This window comes from Passer domesticus, chromosome 5 (genome assembly GCF_036417665.1).
Source record: "Passer domesticus isolate bPasDom1 chromosome 5, bPasDom1.hap1, whole genome shotgun sequence".
NCBI classification, from domain to species: domain Eukaryota; kingdom Metazoa; phylum Chordata; class Aves; order Passeriformes; family Passeridae; genus Passer; species Passer domesticus.
Window position 1 is genome coordinate 25,487,391 of NC_087478.1, and position 19,122 is coordinate 25,506,512.

At 37.2% G+C, this 19,122-nt stretch overlaps 1 protein-coding gene across 5 annotated transcripts in view; it reads left to right on the top strand.

Annotated features, from left to right (window-relative positions):
- DOCK4 (dedicator of cytokinesis 4) overlaps nt 1-19,122 on the top strand; it is a 224,731-nt gene that overhangs the window by 150,612 nt on the left and 54,997 nt on the right. For all 5 annotated transcript variants that reach the window (XM_064422379.1, XM_064422377.1, XM_064422380.1 and 2 more), the window contains exons 18-26: nt 502-599; nt 699-782; nt 879-979; nt 1,319-1,400; nt 2,211-2,381; nt 4,033-4,225; nt 7,510-7,637; nt 10,442-10,576; nt 14,517-14,615. In XM_064422379.1, the coding sequence (XP_064278449.1) occupies nt 502-599; nt 699-782; nt 879-979; nt 1,319-1,400; nt 2,211-2,381; nt 4,033-4,225; nt 7,510-7,637; nt 10,442-10,576; nt 14,517-14,615 (1,091 nt within the window). The remainder of the gene's footprint in view (nt 1-501; nt 600-698; nt 783-878; nt 980-1,318; nt 1,401-2,210; nt 2,382-4,032; nt 4,226-7,509; nt 7,638-10,441; nt 10,577-14,516; nt 14,616-19,122) is intronic.

Sequence of the window (19,122 nt, forward strand, 5' to 3'; positions counted from 1 at the left end):
GTTAAGAAAGCTGAAGGACAAGAAATTAAAACAGGTGGTAGTTTGGACATACTCAGGTATTTTTTTAGCTCAGAATCGTTCATTTTCCAGAAGGGATTTTTTTACTTGTTAATCAAGTGGGATCTTAGAGGCATCATGTTTGATCTCTAAAAAGACATAGAAACATGAGTGCTTCAAATACATTCAAGCTAGCAATTAAGACATTGTTTCTAGCTTTCAGAGAGTAACTCTGGAAGGCATCCTTCAATGAGATTGCATGATAGAGTGGCCACAGGAGAGTGATTTTACTGACCCAGGACCATGTTCTTATGTTTGTATTGGTGGAGCAATTACGGAATGGAATGAAAATGTATTCTTGGGAACATCATACTGTAGCAAATCTGGATGTGTTTTCTTTTGATGTAATGATGCCAAATTTTGCTGAGTGGACTGTAATAGTAAAATTTAAATTGTGAAATGCTGCTTTGCTTCAAACTTTCATCTTGCATTTTGTTTTTGCAGGAGATATGCTTGACCTTCTGAAGTGGAGAACCCACCCAGACAAAATTGCAGGTTGCCTCTCAAAATTAAAAGAAATTGATGGTTCAGAAATAGTGAAGGTATATACCTTTTCATGCTTTTAGATGATATGAGGGAAATAATGTATTTCCATGTCACAGAAGTATCTTGTTAATAACACTCTTATTCTCTCCCATCAGTTTCTTCAAGATACACTAGACACTTTATTTGGGATTTTAGACGAAAATTCCCAAAAATATGGATCAAAAGTATTTGATTGCTTGGTAAGTTTCATTTTGTGACCATGCTTAACACTAGCTAAAAGCCAAGTAAAACAAAAAAAATGTGTTGGGCTTTTTTTCTTTTTCTCTCACATTTAGGTTCACATAATAAATTTGCTGCAGGACAGCAAGTTTCACCACTTTAAGCCAGTAATGGACACTTACATTGAAAGTCACTTTGCAGGGGCACTTGCATACAGGTGAAGTCTGTACTTTTTCTATCTGACTTAATACTGACAGTTTTTACTGTACTAAAAGAATCAATCATTGGGTTAAGGAAATGGTGTATCCCTGTTAAAAATCATTCTGCTACATATTTAATGCTGGTATTATTGGCCATTCATCAGAGATCTATTAGGTGCTCTTCAGCAGACTTAAAACTAAGGGTACTATTGAGTCTGTGATGATCAGTGAAATCTAGTGATCTATTTTTTATTTTGCCAGTGTTTCTCATATGACAGCTATTGGTTTGCATTTTATGTGCAAAGTTAACCCTTCCCCACTTCTGTGTTGTAATATTTTCTGATGTGCTATTATAGAGATCTTATAAAAGTACTGAAGTGGCATATTGATCGAGTCACTGAGGTGGAGCTTCATGATCACATACAGGAAGTACTAAAGGTAATAAAAATTATTGAATTATATAGTTGAATGATGTATTCATACAGTACACATGGTTTAACTTAGGGAATGAAGCAGAATATATATAAATGATGCAACTGTAGTACTAATTCTAGAGGGCTGCAGACTTTCAGTGCAGTCAGTTTATTCATTATTCTCTTTTGTCAGTAAGTTGACCATTGAGGCTCACTACCATTCGTCTGTAGAGCTCTGTGTTCTTTACTGAATGAGGCAAAGGAATCAAATATAGATTACACTGGTGGTATTAACATCCACTACATGAATCTAAATGGCAGACACGCATGGCTCACCTAATGGCTCAGTCCTGACACCGCAGAATTCTAAAAATTATTGTGGTTGTGGTTGTTCTTGTTGCCCTGGTTTGTACCATCAGAAGAGCATAACATGCCATCAGGCTGAGTTATGCAACACAATAATCCCATTTGGGACATGTGCTACAATTTGGAAATAACATATCAGTGAGGTACCTTTCTGTGCTGCTGTGAACTTTGGTGTCTTGCCAATAAGAGAGGGCAGTATGTTGAATTTGCATTCCAACAGTTTTGCAACTTTATTTAAGCTTTTTTTGGAGAGGAGGTGTTGGGAAAGGAAAGTGGTGTTGAGTTTTTGCTTGTTTGTTTTGGTTTTTTTGTAATATATTAGTGTTTCAATAGAGAAATTTACCAAAATTAACTAACAGGGTCCTGTTTCAGACTCCTCTTTATTTGAATGATATAATCATTGCTTGTGTTCTGTTTGGAGATAAGCATGTGCATTTTTGTGAGTTGTCTGTGATTTTGGCATTTACAGGCACAGGAATATATCTTTAAATACATAGTTCAGTCTCGAAGATTATTCTCTATTGCTACTGGCGGACAAAATGAGGAGGAATTTCGCTGCTGTATTCAAGAGCTCCTTATGTCAGTACGCTTCTTCCTGTCTCAGGAGAGCAAAGGAACTAGTGCTTTGTCCCAGCTACAGGTAAGTTTTATGGCTTGTTGGCATTTTCCACACCCAGTATAAAAATGTTCAGAATAAATAAGAACAGTATAAATGCCTGTTCAGAAAGGAAATATATTTTTGCCAGAGCAAAGTGGCATTTTCAGCTTTCCATCCTACAGTGTGAAATTTTCATACCAGCACCTTCTAAATATGCTTTGAATAGATAATCCTAAAGCTGACATTTTATTTTGAATTATAATCATTATGGATACAAATAAAACAAGTTATCTGTTTTGGTCTTTTTACTGCTAAGTTTAACCACACTGATGTGGATAGATAGATGTGGATAGATAGAATGTAAAAGAATAGAGATAGTGGTGAAGGTAATCTCACCCCTAAGGAGTTACAGCTGTGCTAATTACCAAGCATTAAGAACAAGCCTGCCCTTAATAGGCCACAGCTGGATCCAATTAAGAGGGGTGTTATAAAAGAGCAGGTTGGCTGGTGGAGATGTCAGATGGAGTTTGTTGGCTGTGCAGAGGAGGAGTCAGTGCTGTGGCTGTGAGGAGCTCTCATGAAAATCACCAAGAAGGTATGAAACCTTTGCAACAAAAAGGCAACGCACTGACGGATTTGAGCCATACAAAAGACTACTATCAGAGTTTTCATGCTTTACAGAAAATTTTTAAGTCTTGATGAACCATATGGTTTAATACTCAGATGATATCTTTATTTCATTTGAGACTACAAAAATGGGCTAGTGCTGAATTGTAGAGGCAAAACACAGGAAACAGCACTCTACATTAAATGCTTATAAATATACCATCTTCTTCCCACATTTCTGTAAACAGAGATGGTTAAGATCCTGTTAAGAATTAATGCTCCCCAAATTTCTGTAGAAAACCGTTCCACTAAGAAAATGGCAAATCAGAGAGAATGCAGTTAGAAAGGAAGTTCTTCCATCTCATATAGTGTAACCAGCTGGAGTCAAAAGACAACAAAAGGATGCAAACAAATACATTTAGAGTTCTTTTTCAGTATTTTTAACCCACATTAGCCTATTTGGCCAGCAGTGTGAGTCTGTAAGTAACTTTTCACAATCAGCAGGATTTAGAGAAGGGAATGTCTGTTTTAGCTTCTTTTCTCTGGCATTGTTCTCCTTATTTTTATGGTATATTTTTTTTGTATTCATCAATGACTTTCTAACCCATTTTAAAGATTGTTGAAGGGAACCAAGACTACCAGTGCTGCCTCACTCCAAAATAAAAATGTTCAGTATTTGAAAAATGGAAGATACAGAGGCTGTTGCACTACTTACATTAAAACAAAGTAATCCAAACCACACAAATATTTTTGTATCATATCAGCTAGATTCTGACATCCTTTTAAAAATTTTCTCTCATAGAGGCATAAGTGTATTTAAAGAATAAATATTTTTGTTCAGAGTTGAACTTGCACTTTGTCCTGGGAGAAATTAACAATCATTAGATATTACTTGAAGGAAATAGTCACAAGTGTGAGTTCATTAATGAATGTGAGGCTATTCATTCTGAAAATAAGATAATTTTTAAAGCTATTACCTACCCTGGAAGCCAGGCATTTCTCTAGAGTTACTTAAATTTCTATGGTTTATTAAATTCTATAAATGTCAAAACTGTTCTGACTGTCCATTTTTACCCTGTTCCTCCAGGCTGTGTTTCTCAGCTCATTCCCATCAGTGTACTCAGAACTTCTGAAGCTCTTTGATGTGAGAGAAGTGGCGAATTTGGTTCACGATGCTTTGGGCAGCTTGCCAACAGTCATGCATGGGGATGAGTCCCTGCAAGCTGTTAAACTGCAGAGCATTGGGAAAACTGTGGAGAGTCACCTGTACACTAACCCAGGTAAGGTTACTCTGGGCTGCCTGCAGATGAGGAGCTCACACTGTGTGCTTTGTACCTGGGCCAGCAGGTGCTGAAGGCAATAGGGTTCAATTTATCCAAGCAGGCTGAAAGTTTGACCATCTGTTTAGATACAGTAATTGAAACTAATATCATCCTTCTGAAAGTATTCTTTAAAATATGCTAAACTGAAAAAAGTATGTCTCTGCAGAGGCTTTACCACTATATGGAAATTAGGGAGGAAAGATGTGCTGTGTATTAAATGTTAATGTTGCATAGGAAAGTCACAAGGATTGCCCAGAGTCTAAGATTGCCCTCTTTCTAATTATGCTAAGCACATACTTGAAAAGCTCTGTGTCATGATTTTTTTTCTTGTCTTTCTGTATAATATTTGTAAAGGGCAAATATTAGCATTTAAAACAGTCAGCTAATTTGACTTCCTGCATAGAAGAAAAATTAGGACAGTGAGTGATGGCTCAGAGTTCTGATTGTTGCACCCTTCCTTGCACTCATTAATTTTTCTATATCTAGTGGCTGACATTGCAGCTGACAATTAGCAGGAAAAAGAATAACCTCAGACAAATATTCTCCAAACTTCCTCACCTAGTCCTTGGTGATTCCAGAGGTGAATGAACCAGCTCTCCTTTTCTGTAATACCACTACATCTCTCCTCCTAAACAAATCAAAACAGAGATGTATTTAGATTCTGGGCTTATAAGGAATATATCTAAAGGTGTGATATATGTAGTGGCTGTTTTTCAATAACTGGCACTATTGCCTCCCATAAATAGATGCAAGTCATTGTAAGGTGCTTTTTGCTAGTCCACTTGGTCTGGCAAAACAGAATTTCTGATCATTTTATGAAGCTTTTGCAAAAATGGGATACTTGAAGCAGTTGGATGAGGATGCTCAGTTTTGCCTCAGATGCCTCAGGCCATGTTGTGTGTAAGAGTTGGCTATTTACAAGTTTTTTGGTCTTCAAAACGTAGTTCATGATGCTGCACTTATGTGTAAGCAGTGCACAGAGTAGATGGCACCTCAGGTGAGGTGCCGAATGCTGTGTGGGCTCATCAGGAGGCTATCTAAAGAAGAAGAAGAAACACCTTGGCACAGGGCTGCTCCTGGTTTCTTCTGACCTTCTGGACTGAGGGATTTGAGTTGTGGCTGCAAGAGAGGACCCGTGGCCCAAACAATAATGCTCATACCCAAAATGTGTGAAAGAGCTACTATTACTGCTCTGTGATAGTTGTGGAGTTGAGTAGTGATTGGATCAAGCTTTCTATCACTGCTTGCCAGCACAGTACCCCTGCCACAGAATCACAGGCTGGTTTACACAGTGAACCCTTCATTGTGTCTCTTGATGATGGATTGCCAGATAGTCAAGAATTCAATACGTGTAAGGCCTAAGAGAATGCAGGGAAAAGGAGCCACCTCTGAAATCCAGGGGCTAAGTCTTTTTTTTATACAAATAGAAAAATCCTGCTTTATTGCTTCAGCTGAAGGCATTAGCTCTGTTTGTTCATCCAGCAGGAATCAATAAGCAGATTTAGCAGTGGGGATCAGAAGGCGGCACTTTTCTAACTGCAGGTCTGCATTGGCAGTTTCCCTGCCCAGTTGCCCTTGGACCCCAGAAGTCTTGCAGTGGATGGGTCAGTGGCAGCTGTGTGCACTTGGCATCTCAGAACACCAGGGACAACCCTTGGCTAAGCCAGGTTCTGAGGTAGAGAAAAAGAATATGCTGCCTTGATTTCATTGAGAAACTTCCCCCCATTTGTGGTGCTACAGACAGATAGGAATCTCATGGCAGGCCTGATGGAAACCTGCAGAAGCACTTGCAGAATAAGCAGTCACTGGAGAAAGGCTATTTATTGCCCAGTGTTGGGTTTCTGTACCACTGGTTTTCAGCTGATTGATGGTCATTTGCCTACTGCCTTACAGCCTTTGTTTATTATTTTCTTTAGTAGGAAGATACAGAGGTACACCTGAATAAATAATAAGCATGAAACACCCATTTAAAGAGAGCAAGCAAACTTTTATTTCAAAAATATGAATATACGTAAATAGATTGTAATAAAGACAAATCATATGGACAAGGCCATTTGTACACAGATGACTAGACAATGAAAACAAGGGAATAGTAAAGCATAACAAGATTAGTGCTGTGTTTCAGTAAGCGAAAGAAACATTAAACAAAATCTCAGAATAAATATATCTTCTTCCTCATAGAAAAAGTAGAGGAAATAATTGAGGTAGGGAAAGTGTTTATAGAAAGTGTAATCCACAAACCATACCTGCATGGCAAAATTGTTTTAAAAGAGTAATTTTCCAGCTAGAGAAATCAATTTTTAGCATATAATTGTATTAATGAACAAAGGGAGTAGATGAATATATTTCTATAATGCAGCTTATAATCATTAAAGTTTTAATAGTGGAAATTATTCAAGTACATTTCTATGGGAATATAATTTCTTAATTATGGAAAAGATTTTAAAACAACAACAAAATGAAAACAGGTAATATCCTTCCCATTTATCAAGTTGTGAATAGGTGTTCAAAGTGTTATCACAAGTGTGTTAGGGTTCTTCCCATTTAATATTTTGTTTGATTGTAATAAAAAGAAGCAGAAATAAGTAGCATGTTAATTATGTTCTTGCATAATTTTCAGTAAAATCAGGACTGCAAATAACACCAAAGAGCTGTGTTTAGAAAATGAAAGAGTGGAAAGGCAAATTATTTTATGTAGAAATCAATCATTTAAGTTGCTTATACTCAGTTGGAGTGAGGAATCTGGAAAAGTAAAAATTCTGAAAGAAATCTGAAAATACTACTGCGGGTCTGTAAAGTAGAACATTTTTGTAGAATAACCTAAGTTTCTGCTGAAGTCTGTCATAACCCTGGTGTATAAATGGATCCTGTCATGTGGCAGGAACGCCAGAGCATAATTTCTCGTTGTTATGAATACAGGTGTTTTGGTTCTGCATTTTATTAACTTTGGATTACAGTTCAATAAATACTTAAAATTTATTTTATATGTAGTATATTCCACACAGTGGTGTTTTTCTTCATCCGTGATATAACATAGTGACTTTCAGCATATTGTTTACTCTTCAAACATTTGCTTATGATTGTGAAGTAAAAGCTTCTGCTTATCAAAAATTTTTGTTAATGCTAGCAAGAGCTTCTGCTTATCAGAAACAGTTTTGGACTGAAGACATATGTTATAGATGTATTAAAATTAAATTACTCTATGAGACGCTCTTATTCGTGAAATTTTTCTTTTTTTCCAGATTCTCGATGCATTCTTCTTCCAGTAGTTTTACATCATCTCCACATGCATTTACAAGAGCAGAAGGACCTTATAATGTGTGCCCGTATCCTTAGCAACATATTTTGCCTCATCAAGAAGAACAGCTCAGTGAGTAAACACCATGTCACATCCACTTGAACTTCTTTATATGGCTCAGTGACATTTAATGACACAAGCTGGACCTTGCCCAAGAGCATTTTAAGGAGTTCTCTGTGTAATGAATCTGCATAAACATGCCATTTTGATTTTTACATGACCCTTTTCTTTCCATGCATGAGTATTTTAATTGTGATCATAGTGTTCTGACAAGCTTTTGCACTTCTTGAGCATTGTGTTGGGAAGAAAGAAATGTCTACTTTCTTTAGGGGCATTTTTTATTGTGGGCTGTGTATTCTTAGGGGACACAGGGCTGATCTAGATAAAGAGATTGATGTGAGTATTGCAAGGGAGATTGCACTTGGTTGCTAGTTGATAAACTTTGTGGCCAGTTTCTGATGTTTGTGAATTAATGTGTGAAAGCTGCATATGTGGGAAGGTGATGATAGGTTCTGACAGACAACAGGATACAAGGCAATTAAAACCAAGCATTGCCTGTAATTAGTGCAATACATGCATGTGAAGGTGTCCTGGATTAGAGCAAATCTGGGAGAAAACCTCCAAAGGGAGCCCCTCCCAGAAGGCAAACCCTTCCCCACTGCTTCGGGAAGGATTCCTCGGAGAGAAGTGGAAAGAACCTGTTTATTTAACAGGCAAAACACCCCCAGCACACAAAATGAACAATACCAGATGACAACACTTTCACCAATCTGAAAAGGATGTCCAATTCAGAAAGTCTCTCCTGGGAGTGGTCACTCTGTTGTTGCTCCCTCCGGCACTGGGGATGGCTGCTGCAGCGACCAGATGTAAACTCTTGGTGTTTCCCAGGTCACAGTCCGCAGCAGGTTTGAGTGCTTCCAAAAAGGAAAGGAAAAAACAGTCCTGAGAAAATGTGGACTGCTTAGCTGAACTAACTAACAAGCAGAAGCAAAAACCAAAAGCGAAGCAGGAGCGCAGCAGGAGCAAAAGCAAAGCAAGCAGCAAAAAGCAAAGACAAGAAGCAAAAGCTGCACTATGGACTGCCCCGTCTCTCTGTCCCACCAGCCATGGGGGAGCAGGCTGATAACAAACCAAAACAAACCTTGCTCTTCAGAGCCAGTCTTGAAGGCACAGAACATAATATCCAGCATTAACAGAACACATGACTGGGGATACAAGCATCATAACCTCACCCTAGAACACAAGGCCAGCATACATTACCTTGTAATGCATTAGTGAGAACTCCTTTATGTGCTTCTTCATTTCATACCACTTTCAGCAATTGAAGTTGCTCCATCAATGATTTGATATGGATGTGGCTTGCACCTTTGGCACTGTAACAACATATTCCTTCCAGCTGCTCCTGGATAAGTATAAAATCTCATCACAAGACAAAGTGATAGATACTAAAGCAGAGCTGTGGTTTTGGCCTGGGAGAAAACTTTAAGTATTTGGTCTGAATTTCAGGAGATCTTCCATTTGGAGTCACCAAGCCGGAGATGTGCACAATTACAAGTGGATATCTACATAAAAATCTCCAAAATGTTCAGGATATGCAGCTTCTATTTTAGTGTTCTTTGAGTAATTGAGATTATTGACGACTTGGTGACTTTGACATGTTTCTTGGTACCAGTACAGAATTTCATTCCTTCCGTTATAATCAAGATAATTTGGAGATTGAGGGAACAAGTGCATTTGCAGTAAGGCAGCTTTGAAAATTAAAGCCATTGCTCATTCCAAAAATAGTTTCTAGTAGTAAAGAGAAGGGTTGTCATGGTGGATGCAGTTCCTAAATATGCTGTGTACTGTCTGTTTTCATATAGGCCGGTTAAACAGTTCTTTGATGCTAGATGAAGTGATAGAGAACATGGCTTGACACTAGATTCAACTTAAATCCAAAAAGGAATTTTGAGTGTTGTTACCAATCATATGCTTCAGGGTGTCTAGGAAGCAAAATTAAACAAAAGAAAAAACCCAAATCACTCCTACACCTCAATGTCAGCAAAGTTGATCTGTTTCTTTGTCAGTTTAGTTTTAGCTTGGTTGTGTGCATTTGATTATCAAGTGTTTCTTTCTGTGAAGAAGGATCGTGTTAAACAATGGATAAAATTGCTCAGATTAAGATGGTGGTTTCTGCTGCAGTGGAGACTTAAAACAGTCTTGAAGCAGGGGCAACATATTTCCATCTGAATAAAAAGAAGTAACTACAACTTGACTTTATCCAGTGTTTTCATGCTGGTAACTGAGGTATTCACGGTCTGTTTTGGCAGTGAGCACTTTGATTCCTTTGTTTTGATGTTGTGTACAAGCAGTTGCAGGCTCACATAAATGACTAATTTGTTTGTGCTACTCAGCTGCTGGGAAGCAGCGTAGCTGGGCCTTACTGATGAAGCATGTCCTGAAGGTTGAGCACCATCTGCTTATTTCTGGTGATGGTTTCAAAGTGTAAAACAGGATTTTGCTTTTCAGATTTTAAGCTTTTCTTGGCAATTTCCCCAGAAGATATGAGTGTTACCTATAAAAATCTTGCCCGAAAAGTTTTTGTATATTATTTACTGCTTTCTTCTAAATGTCAAGTGAAAATAGAGCGATGGTAATTTGAAAATTTACATATTCAAAGTCATCCCTGTAACTGTCCTCTGTGATGCAATTAATGGAAAACTGTTAGGAAAAAAATTAATAGAATTAAATAATATCTGAATTAGAGATTAGTCCTTGTTTCTTGAATGTGGCATTCATAGTGAAATTGTAATTAGTTTCTAAAACTGCATCAAAGGACTTATACTTGCGGTCATATTTTTATTTTAAAATCTTAAATGTTTTATTTATTATTTAAGGAAAAATCAGTCCTGGAAGAAATTGATGTGATTGTAAACAGTCTGCTAGACATTCTATTAAGGACCATCCTGGAGATCACCAGCCGACCACAGCCATCAGGCTCCGCTATGCGCCTCCAGTTTCAAGATGTGACTGTAAGTCTCTTGCAATGAAAGAGCTCACAATTGTCACTGGTTGGACTACCAGACTTGTGAATGTATTGTCTTTGTATTGTAATTCACAGTGTTAGATTTTCATTGTCCTCCTCATTCTCTCTTTTATTCACAAAATCTTTCTTGTGTTCTACTAACTTTTAGTGGAAATAGTAATTTCTTTCATTAAGTTTATTTATAGATTGAAACCAAAAAACCCAAAACAAAGCAAAAAAACAAGCCGAAAAGATAACACTTATTTTGAGACTTTGAGGTTAGTAATGATTTCAGTATGATCCTTTTGTTTGCAATATAATAGCTTTCTGAAACTCTCCTTCAGTTTGAATTCCTGAAAATGGAAGAGTATCAATTCATAATAGTTCTTAAAATGCATTTTTTCATGATGAAACAGCTCTAAAGATGCCTGCGGAATCTGTGATAACTTGTACTAATCTAAATTTATTACTTGAGGGGCATTTTGTTGTTCTCTGGGCTGAGCATTTGAGCTTTGTTTTTGTCACATGAAGCTGAGCATACAGGACAGATTTAGAAGATTAGCGAATGATGTTTTGGTGAACCTGCTGTAACAACTCATGGAAATTAGAAGGTTGAAATACAGGCATTTACAGAAAAGTCTGATGAGCATTGATCAAATAAAATGGAAGTGTTATTTTGCTTTGTTTGCAGCAAGGTTTTCACTTTGCTTTTCAAGGCAAATTGGTTCTAATATAGCCAGGGATGTGACCCCAAGAAGATGTGAGGGGTTATAATTTAGTGCAGAAAACATACTATGCTGAGTGATTTACCATCTCATTATACATTTATTAACTAATTGCTCAGTGTTTACACTGTAACAGTTTTTGTTAATGAATAGAGGGGTTGCTTTTCAAACCAGAATTTCCTCTGAGATCAAACATTTCAAAAGCATTTAATAGCTGCAGGAAAAAAAAAGTGTTGCCACATTTTTTTGGCTTGTTTTCCCTTTTACTCTAGACCCACAGATAGCAAACTGTGTATGGAGTATTTTATGGAGCTGACCAAGCTCTGTTATAAGATAACATTATGCTTTGTCACTGTGGTTCAACAGCAATATGCATCTAAGAGTTTGGAAGGTTTTTTTCTTTAAATTACAAAATTGCAAATGTATGCTGTGTGGCATATCAGGCCACCACAAGAAAATCTAAGCTGAATGAAAGGTGGTAGTGTTAAATTGCTAGTGTAGCAAAGCTCTGATTTTATTGGCTTGTTATGAGGTATACTCTTGCTTGCAGATTAAGTTTTTATTAAACATCATGACAGTCTAATTCTTTTACACCATCAAAAAATTAGCCTCTGGAAGTGCTTTCAAGTTGCAAAATTTCCTTTTATGCATCAGAAAAGCCATGTTATTGTCACTGCAAGCTCTCAAAGAATATTTGATGTGGAAGTGACTCACAGCACAGCATAAGGCAATTATATACATTTATGTAGAAATATCATGCAGTATGGGCTTCTGGCAGCACATGGAGCCAGATTCTTGGAACTATTTGTAGAGCATGTATGATAAAGTACTCAATGTGAGTACAGCAGTAGGGTCTGTTCCAGTATGTTGCCATTATTTCAAACTGCATGTGTCATAAAAAATTCTTTGTGAGATGTGCCATGGGAGCACACTTAATAAAATTCTCTCATAGTTGTGAATGAGACATAGTCTTCCTTGTGGAAGTAATCCCAAACCCATCTGAGTGTGGTCTCCCAGGCCCATGTGTCACTGTTTTTCTTCACCAAGAAACAGCATCAGATCAGGCAGCACTGGGCTTTGTGCTGCCATGACTCCACCATTTCTTTGAAGCAGCTTTGGTAGCTGGATACCATTTGATTTTCAGTCAGCAGCCTTGTTCAATGGTAACCTGCAAGGTGGGTGTGATGCTTTAAACTGAGCACAAAGCAGACACAGCTTCAGGGTGACAGTGTTGCAGATGTTGCATTGGCAAACATGCAATTTAATGCAATGGTGAAAGTGAAATTTCTGCTTTGTTTTGTTTTGTCACTGAATTAGACCTTTGGACTTCCCTCAGAAAAAATGCATTTCCATATAAAGAATTGGCAGAAAGTAGTCCAATTAAAATGAACTTTAATTGATTTTAGATCTTGAGAGTTCAGTCGCTCAGAACCTAAATGAGCTGCAATTTAATTAAAAGCTCCATGGTTTTTAATAATTCTGCTCCTGAAATAAGACACAAAAAATTACTTAAGGATTCTACCTAAGTGGTTTTAGTATACTGCTTGGCTTGACTTTTGATACTGGAGTTGGACCCTAAATGTTTTTTAGCCAGGTTACGTGTGTGGAATTTGCTTTTGTGCATGATTTGAAAGTTAATCTTTGGCCAATACTGGTAGAAATTGTACAACATAGATCTTTATGTTGAGTTCAACAAATGAGGCTGAATGTGCATTGCTATTTTAAAAACTAGCCTGTATAGCTACCTACATTCAAATTAAAAGCTCAGATTTAGAAGTCAGTTAACAATTAGCTTAAATTGATACTTTTATAACACTAATCTCTGTCAACTATAATAGTACAGCTCTCTATAAGAGGTTGCGATTTTTAATATACTACTATATAAGTTGAAAGAAATGTGGGAACATAGAAGAAAGGTGATTAAAAAGGACTGCTTAAAATGCCTAGGCAGGGAAGGAATTGTAACTCAAGCTAGCAATTGGATATACAGATATGACAAGACAGCAGCTGTAACCTTTATGTTTATGCCCAGAGCATGAATATTAAGAGATTTTGTAGCCTTAGGATGTTGTTTTGAGATTGTGATTCATTGTTTCTATGAATGCTATGTTTACTGTAAAACAAGGGGAAGTAAGAAATTCAGAATCCTTACGCCAGTGGAAGCCATCACCCCACATGATCAAGTGTACCAGGTATAATCAAAATGAATTAGGCCTTCAAATGTAAAATCTAGAACAGCCATTCCTGTGAAAACATACTACTTCTTTTTAATCTTATTTTCTGTTTTTAATGAAAGATGGAGGGAAATCTTCCCAAAATTTCACTTGGTAAACAGATGAAAGACACCATTTTAAAGTATTGTTATCACCTGTCCTCTCAGTCTCATTCTCCATTCCCAGTACAGGTGAAAATATATTTCCCATTTTTTAGCAAGCTTATGAGATTTCAGAACTGTTCTTTCTAAGCATTGGGATGCAAAGCAAACCTTTGACTCTTCCCTGTCCTCATAAATTCTGCAGTCAGGGCTGATACCATTCAGTGTTTCTCACCAGTCCAAAAGTGAATAAGCAGACAGGAAAGGGTGAATGGGGGAACCTGTTCCTTCCTATAATATCTTGGTTGTTTGCTCACTGGAGATACCCAGTGCAGTTCTCTGCTCTTTCAATGAGAAATTCTTCTGTAAACCCAAAGAAATTTCTGATCAAAACATTTTCAAAGTTTGTTCAGTCCTACAAATGAGTTTTGTTTTTCACAAATTTTGGGTTTTGAGAAGACAGAATGTGTTTATAATTCCCAGCTAATTCCATTCATTTCTTCCCTAAAGGAAAACAATAGCATTCTTCCCAGAATTCTTGCAAAATATGTTTGTTTGCATTTGTTTCAAAGCTGAGTTGACTAAAGAGGTTGTAATTTTAGCAATCTAAGTAATTTGTTTAAAAACAGATACAAGGAAAATAAATAACAAATAAAAATTTTACTGGTTTAGCCCTGCTGGAACTAATTAAAATAGATTTTTCTAAGCAAATAAACTCCATTTAGGGAAAAATATTTCCTTAAATGGGAAGGAAGTGCAATCAATGTATTTTCACAAAATGTGGAGTTGAAGCCTAGTTGTAGATTAATTTCCCTTGCATTTGTTAATTATTTTCAAGTGCTTATACTATAAGAGTTTAAGCTCAAGTGCAGAAAACATAATATTTCTCCTCTTGGCTTACCTAACAGGGGGAATTTGTCTCCTGTTTATTGTCACTGTTGCGACAAATGACTGATAGACATTATCAACAGCTTCTTGATAGCTTCAACACAAAGGAAGATCTGAGGGTGAGTAACAGAATTGTGTTTCCACTTGCTTAGGCCTTTTTGTTTCTCTTTTTGATTTATCTCCCTTTAAGACATCCCTGTACTTTGATGGATCACTTCAGTATTTCAATGCAACATGTTTTACGGATTAGCTAACTATTGCACAGATTTTCTTGGGAATTTGAGTCCACTCTCACAGTGGGGCAAGGCTGTTATTGCTTCCACAATGACAGCAGAGAGAATATGGATGCAGGGAATTATAAATTTGCTTTAAAGCCATGAACTTAGACACCAAAACACTTTGGAAGATGGTGTCAGTCTAAGGTTCCACTGCTCTTGTTCGATTCTTACTGTCAGGCAATTGGGGGATTTTATGTTTGGCTTATTATACTTGTTTATTTTTTTCATTCATTAAATTATGTATGGCAATAGCAAATATGCAGCTTGAGAAATGCATAATCAACTAACTCTTCATTTTTCTTAGCTGTGCAGCATGTCCATTGGCAGGAGGATGTGTCAGACTTATAATGTCTGTCTGCTCATTTCAATCATATAAAACAGTAGCTGTGGAGGTCTTTTTAGGCAACTTCTACCAGTTTTGTTAATTGAGTTATTGGATTTCTGGAGATAAAACATATTTAATTCCATGATGGAGGAGGGGCAGGATTAAAAAAAATTTCTTCAAGCTAAGATTCCCTGCATAAACATATACACTAAGATTTCCACTCTAGTGGACACTAGAAAGTTATATAGTACCAAATTTGATCCACAGAAAAAAATATTGAGTAATCATTTATGCACATTATTCAGCCAGTAATCATGTCTTAATGTGATAATATATTTTAGGTGTTACTCCCTAATTGCCATTTGATATACTTAAGTGCTGCCCTGGAAAGGGGAGTCTAGTCATGGTGCAATTTCAGATTTACTTAAATTCCTCATAACTGCTTAGAGCTGAAGAGAGCATATCTTTTGTGAGGGCCTTTTCTTTGAGTAAGGTGGTCATATAGAGCTTGACGGATAGAAAATGCTGCTAAGAAGTTATCATAAATCAAGACCACTACTTAGGAGTTGTATAGGGTGAATGATATTTATATAAGCATACAGCATCTATTTTCACCTAGCATAGTTGCTATCCTTAGGCAATTTTTAGTAAATATTGTGGAACCTAGGCATTTTTAGTGGAAATATTTTACCTTTTGCGTGAGTTCTGAACAGATATTCCTAGAGGTTTCAGGCTTTATTTCCATTTGATATATCTGTGAAAAACAGTGTTGAGTTTATTCAGGCTTTTCTTTCTTTTGGAATATGAAAAATCTCTGGAATTAATGCTTGAATGTTGTTTGATTTGACACCTTTGAATTCCCCCCATGTACATACCCTACTATTAGGCAGAGACATATGGAAAGCAGCTGTATCTGGTGCCATCAGCTATCACAACAGAGGTCTTAAGAACTCAAGTCCAGAGTTTATTTCCATTCACATCTCATCAAATCAGGATCAGCTCAACCAGTGATTCAGTGGTAGCAGTCTGATCATCATCAATGCAGCATGCCTTCTCTTCTGAATCTTAAATAATATATTGTTTTTCCCCCTCACTTGGAAATATCAAATATCACTGAGAGCAAGAGGAAAGATGAGAGCTAGTGTGCGAGACCACCACTGCTGTTAATCATGAGGTGATTGTGAATGACTAGGCTATCAAAACCATCTTGCTACTTCCCTTTTTCCTTTTTGGTTTTGATTGCTAAGTGTGGAATTTTCTTTGCTTTGAGATATCTTAGGAAATGATATCAGTATGGATAAATGAAAATTCAGAAGGTGTTAATATCAGTGACGTTTTTTCCCTGAGATGCTGTAGAAGCTAAAATGGTATCCTCAGTTAATCTAGTGGCTAGTTGGGATTTGAACTTCAGTGATAACTACCATCAGCTTGCTGCATTTCTGATGACCCATTTTGTCTCTAGTCAGTAGTATCAAAGTGAGCTGGGTCTTCCTGAAGCCACATTATGAGTTACAGATCTGATAGGAGGTTTCTAAGGGAAACCTTATCTTATTTACAAGGGAGTGTAACCTAGGCTTTTGAATTGCTTTGTGCTCTGCTTTTTGTCTGTAGCTACCTCTGCTTATAATAACCATCTATACTAAATGATTATGCACTTCTACAACATGGCATTTCATCTTTCTTCCAGACTAATACTCAGTGACTATGTCAGTACTGCATGAATGTATGTTTGCACAGCATTTGTGATACAGTTAATAAAAATACCCCCACCAAACAACAACTCCAAACAAAAATTGACTCATGAAGGTACCTGCAAAAAAGGAAAGCAGGTTTTGCAGTTCTCTTTTTTTTAGCAGTGTATACCAAACTTACTAAAGCCTGTTTCCAGCTTGTTAAACAAAGAGAAGCAGAATGGAGACTTTGAAGGAATGACATGTATACATATTTATATGACATGCATCTAAGTGATGCCTTAAAAGAGTGGTTGCTTATGCAAATATTCTCTTTATTTTGTAAATATATTTATCTTAAATAATTGACATGGTGACTGTTTTTTTCGGTTTCTTAGAGGTTTTTTCCACTCAAAGCAGAAGATAGGGAAAACATTTTATATTTGAAAACATGCAAATGAAGTATAAAAGAACTGACAGGGGTTTCATAGCTGAGTGGTAGAACCAGATGCTATACTTCACTCACTTTTTTGAAACCCTGACTTTAACAAGATAGTAATTTTAAATGCTTCCTTTTATCTTTCAATATTATTTTAAAGGTATGCTCTTTTTTCTTTCCACAAAACGCTTTCTACTGCTAGTAAATATATTTTACACTAATTTATATAACAGAGGCAACCTTCTAGGTGAATATTTGTTGCTGTGGAAAAGCTCAAATGTAATTTATGACAAAAGGTAAGAGTGGAAGTCTATGAACAGGAAGAGATCAGTGAATGCAAAAACAGTATATGTTAGCACAATGCAGTTTTGACCACAGCAAAGTGGCTTTGATCCATATGTTTGGGGTTTTTAATTAAGAGATTAAAAGTAAACAAAAAAAAGTAAGCACCTACCAGAAGGCCTAGCTTTTATTCTTTGGCAGTTTGATGTCACATAACATGACAGAATAGAGATTTGATGAAGAAAAAGATAATATTTCATAAGGATGGGTGTAAATCTTATAGTTCTGTCATTCCTGTCTTTCAGCTCTAAGGGCTGAGCAGGGTAAGGTGGCTGCCATAGCCTAATACCAAGTGGAGTTTATTCCACTGTTCTGTAATGGCCCCTGGGCACAGGCTTTGTGAGGGCATGGGGGGTGTGAAGATCAGTTCCAGCCACCATCCTTCCCCTGCTCTGCAGGACCATCCATCACATATGGAACTTGTGAAAGGATGAGTTTTGGGGCAGAGGGGTAGTTCTAAAGCCACTAATTTAGGTGGCTTCTGATGTAAATTAAGAAAGCAGTGAAACAAAGAAGACCTGGGAAAGGAGCTGTCCAAGGGATGGATGAGTTGCCCAGGAATTGACAGCTCACTGTGGAACTATCCTCTTTCTTATTGGCATTTGGCGCTCTGGACACTCTACAAAACCTTGATACCAGTAGCCTGATAATCCTACAGTCTGAATCAAAGCAATGGAGTATCATGCAGTTACCTTCAAAGTGGACTGTTGACCCAGATGAAAATGCTTCATGTGTACCCCAAGAGATCCAATGAGCTGGATGTAGCATTCCAGGTGGTATCTCACCAGACTGGAGAAGGGGCAGAATCCCCTCCCTTGACCAGCTGGCCATGCTGCTCTTGATGCAGCCCAGGATACAATTGTCTTTCTGGGCTGGGAGGGCACTTTGCCTGCTCATGTGCAGCCTCTCATGCACCCCAAGTCCTTCTTGGCAGGGCTGCTCTGGGTCTGTTCCTCCCCCAGCCTGTGGTGCTGCAGGTCAGGTTGCCCTGACCCAGCTGCAGCACCTTGCCCTTGGTTCTGTAAAACTCATGACATTCCACCAGCTCTCTTCTTGAGCTTGTCCAGGTCCCTCTGGATGGCATCCCATCCTTCAGGTGTGAAGTTGTTTAAGTGGTGGGAATTAGTACTAGACGTTATAGTTTAGTACTACTAATAAGGTAATATCTAGTATTATCTTAAAATAGGACTAAACCTTATGTACACTAAGTAGAACTATTAAGAGATGGTATTTAGAATATGTAAAAGACAAAATCATTTCCTTTTTGTCTTTTAAGATAGAAGACATATGAGACATTAATGCTATCTGTACTCAACCAACCAAATGTTAGCTCACTTATACTGCCGGCAAAAATGTTTTTTAAATGTTAAAATCTGTTACTAAATCTATGTTTTGCAGCTAATATTGCTACATTGATGACACCATTTTCTATTTTTTTCAATGAAAATTAGAAATAATTAGCCGGGTATTAATGATTCAAAATGAAATGCCAGAGTCTACATTTGCTTTGTTTTAAAGTTTGCTTGGAATAAAAGATGTATTCTGCTTCTAGCCTATTACCCAAAGAAATGA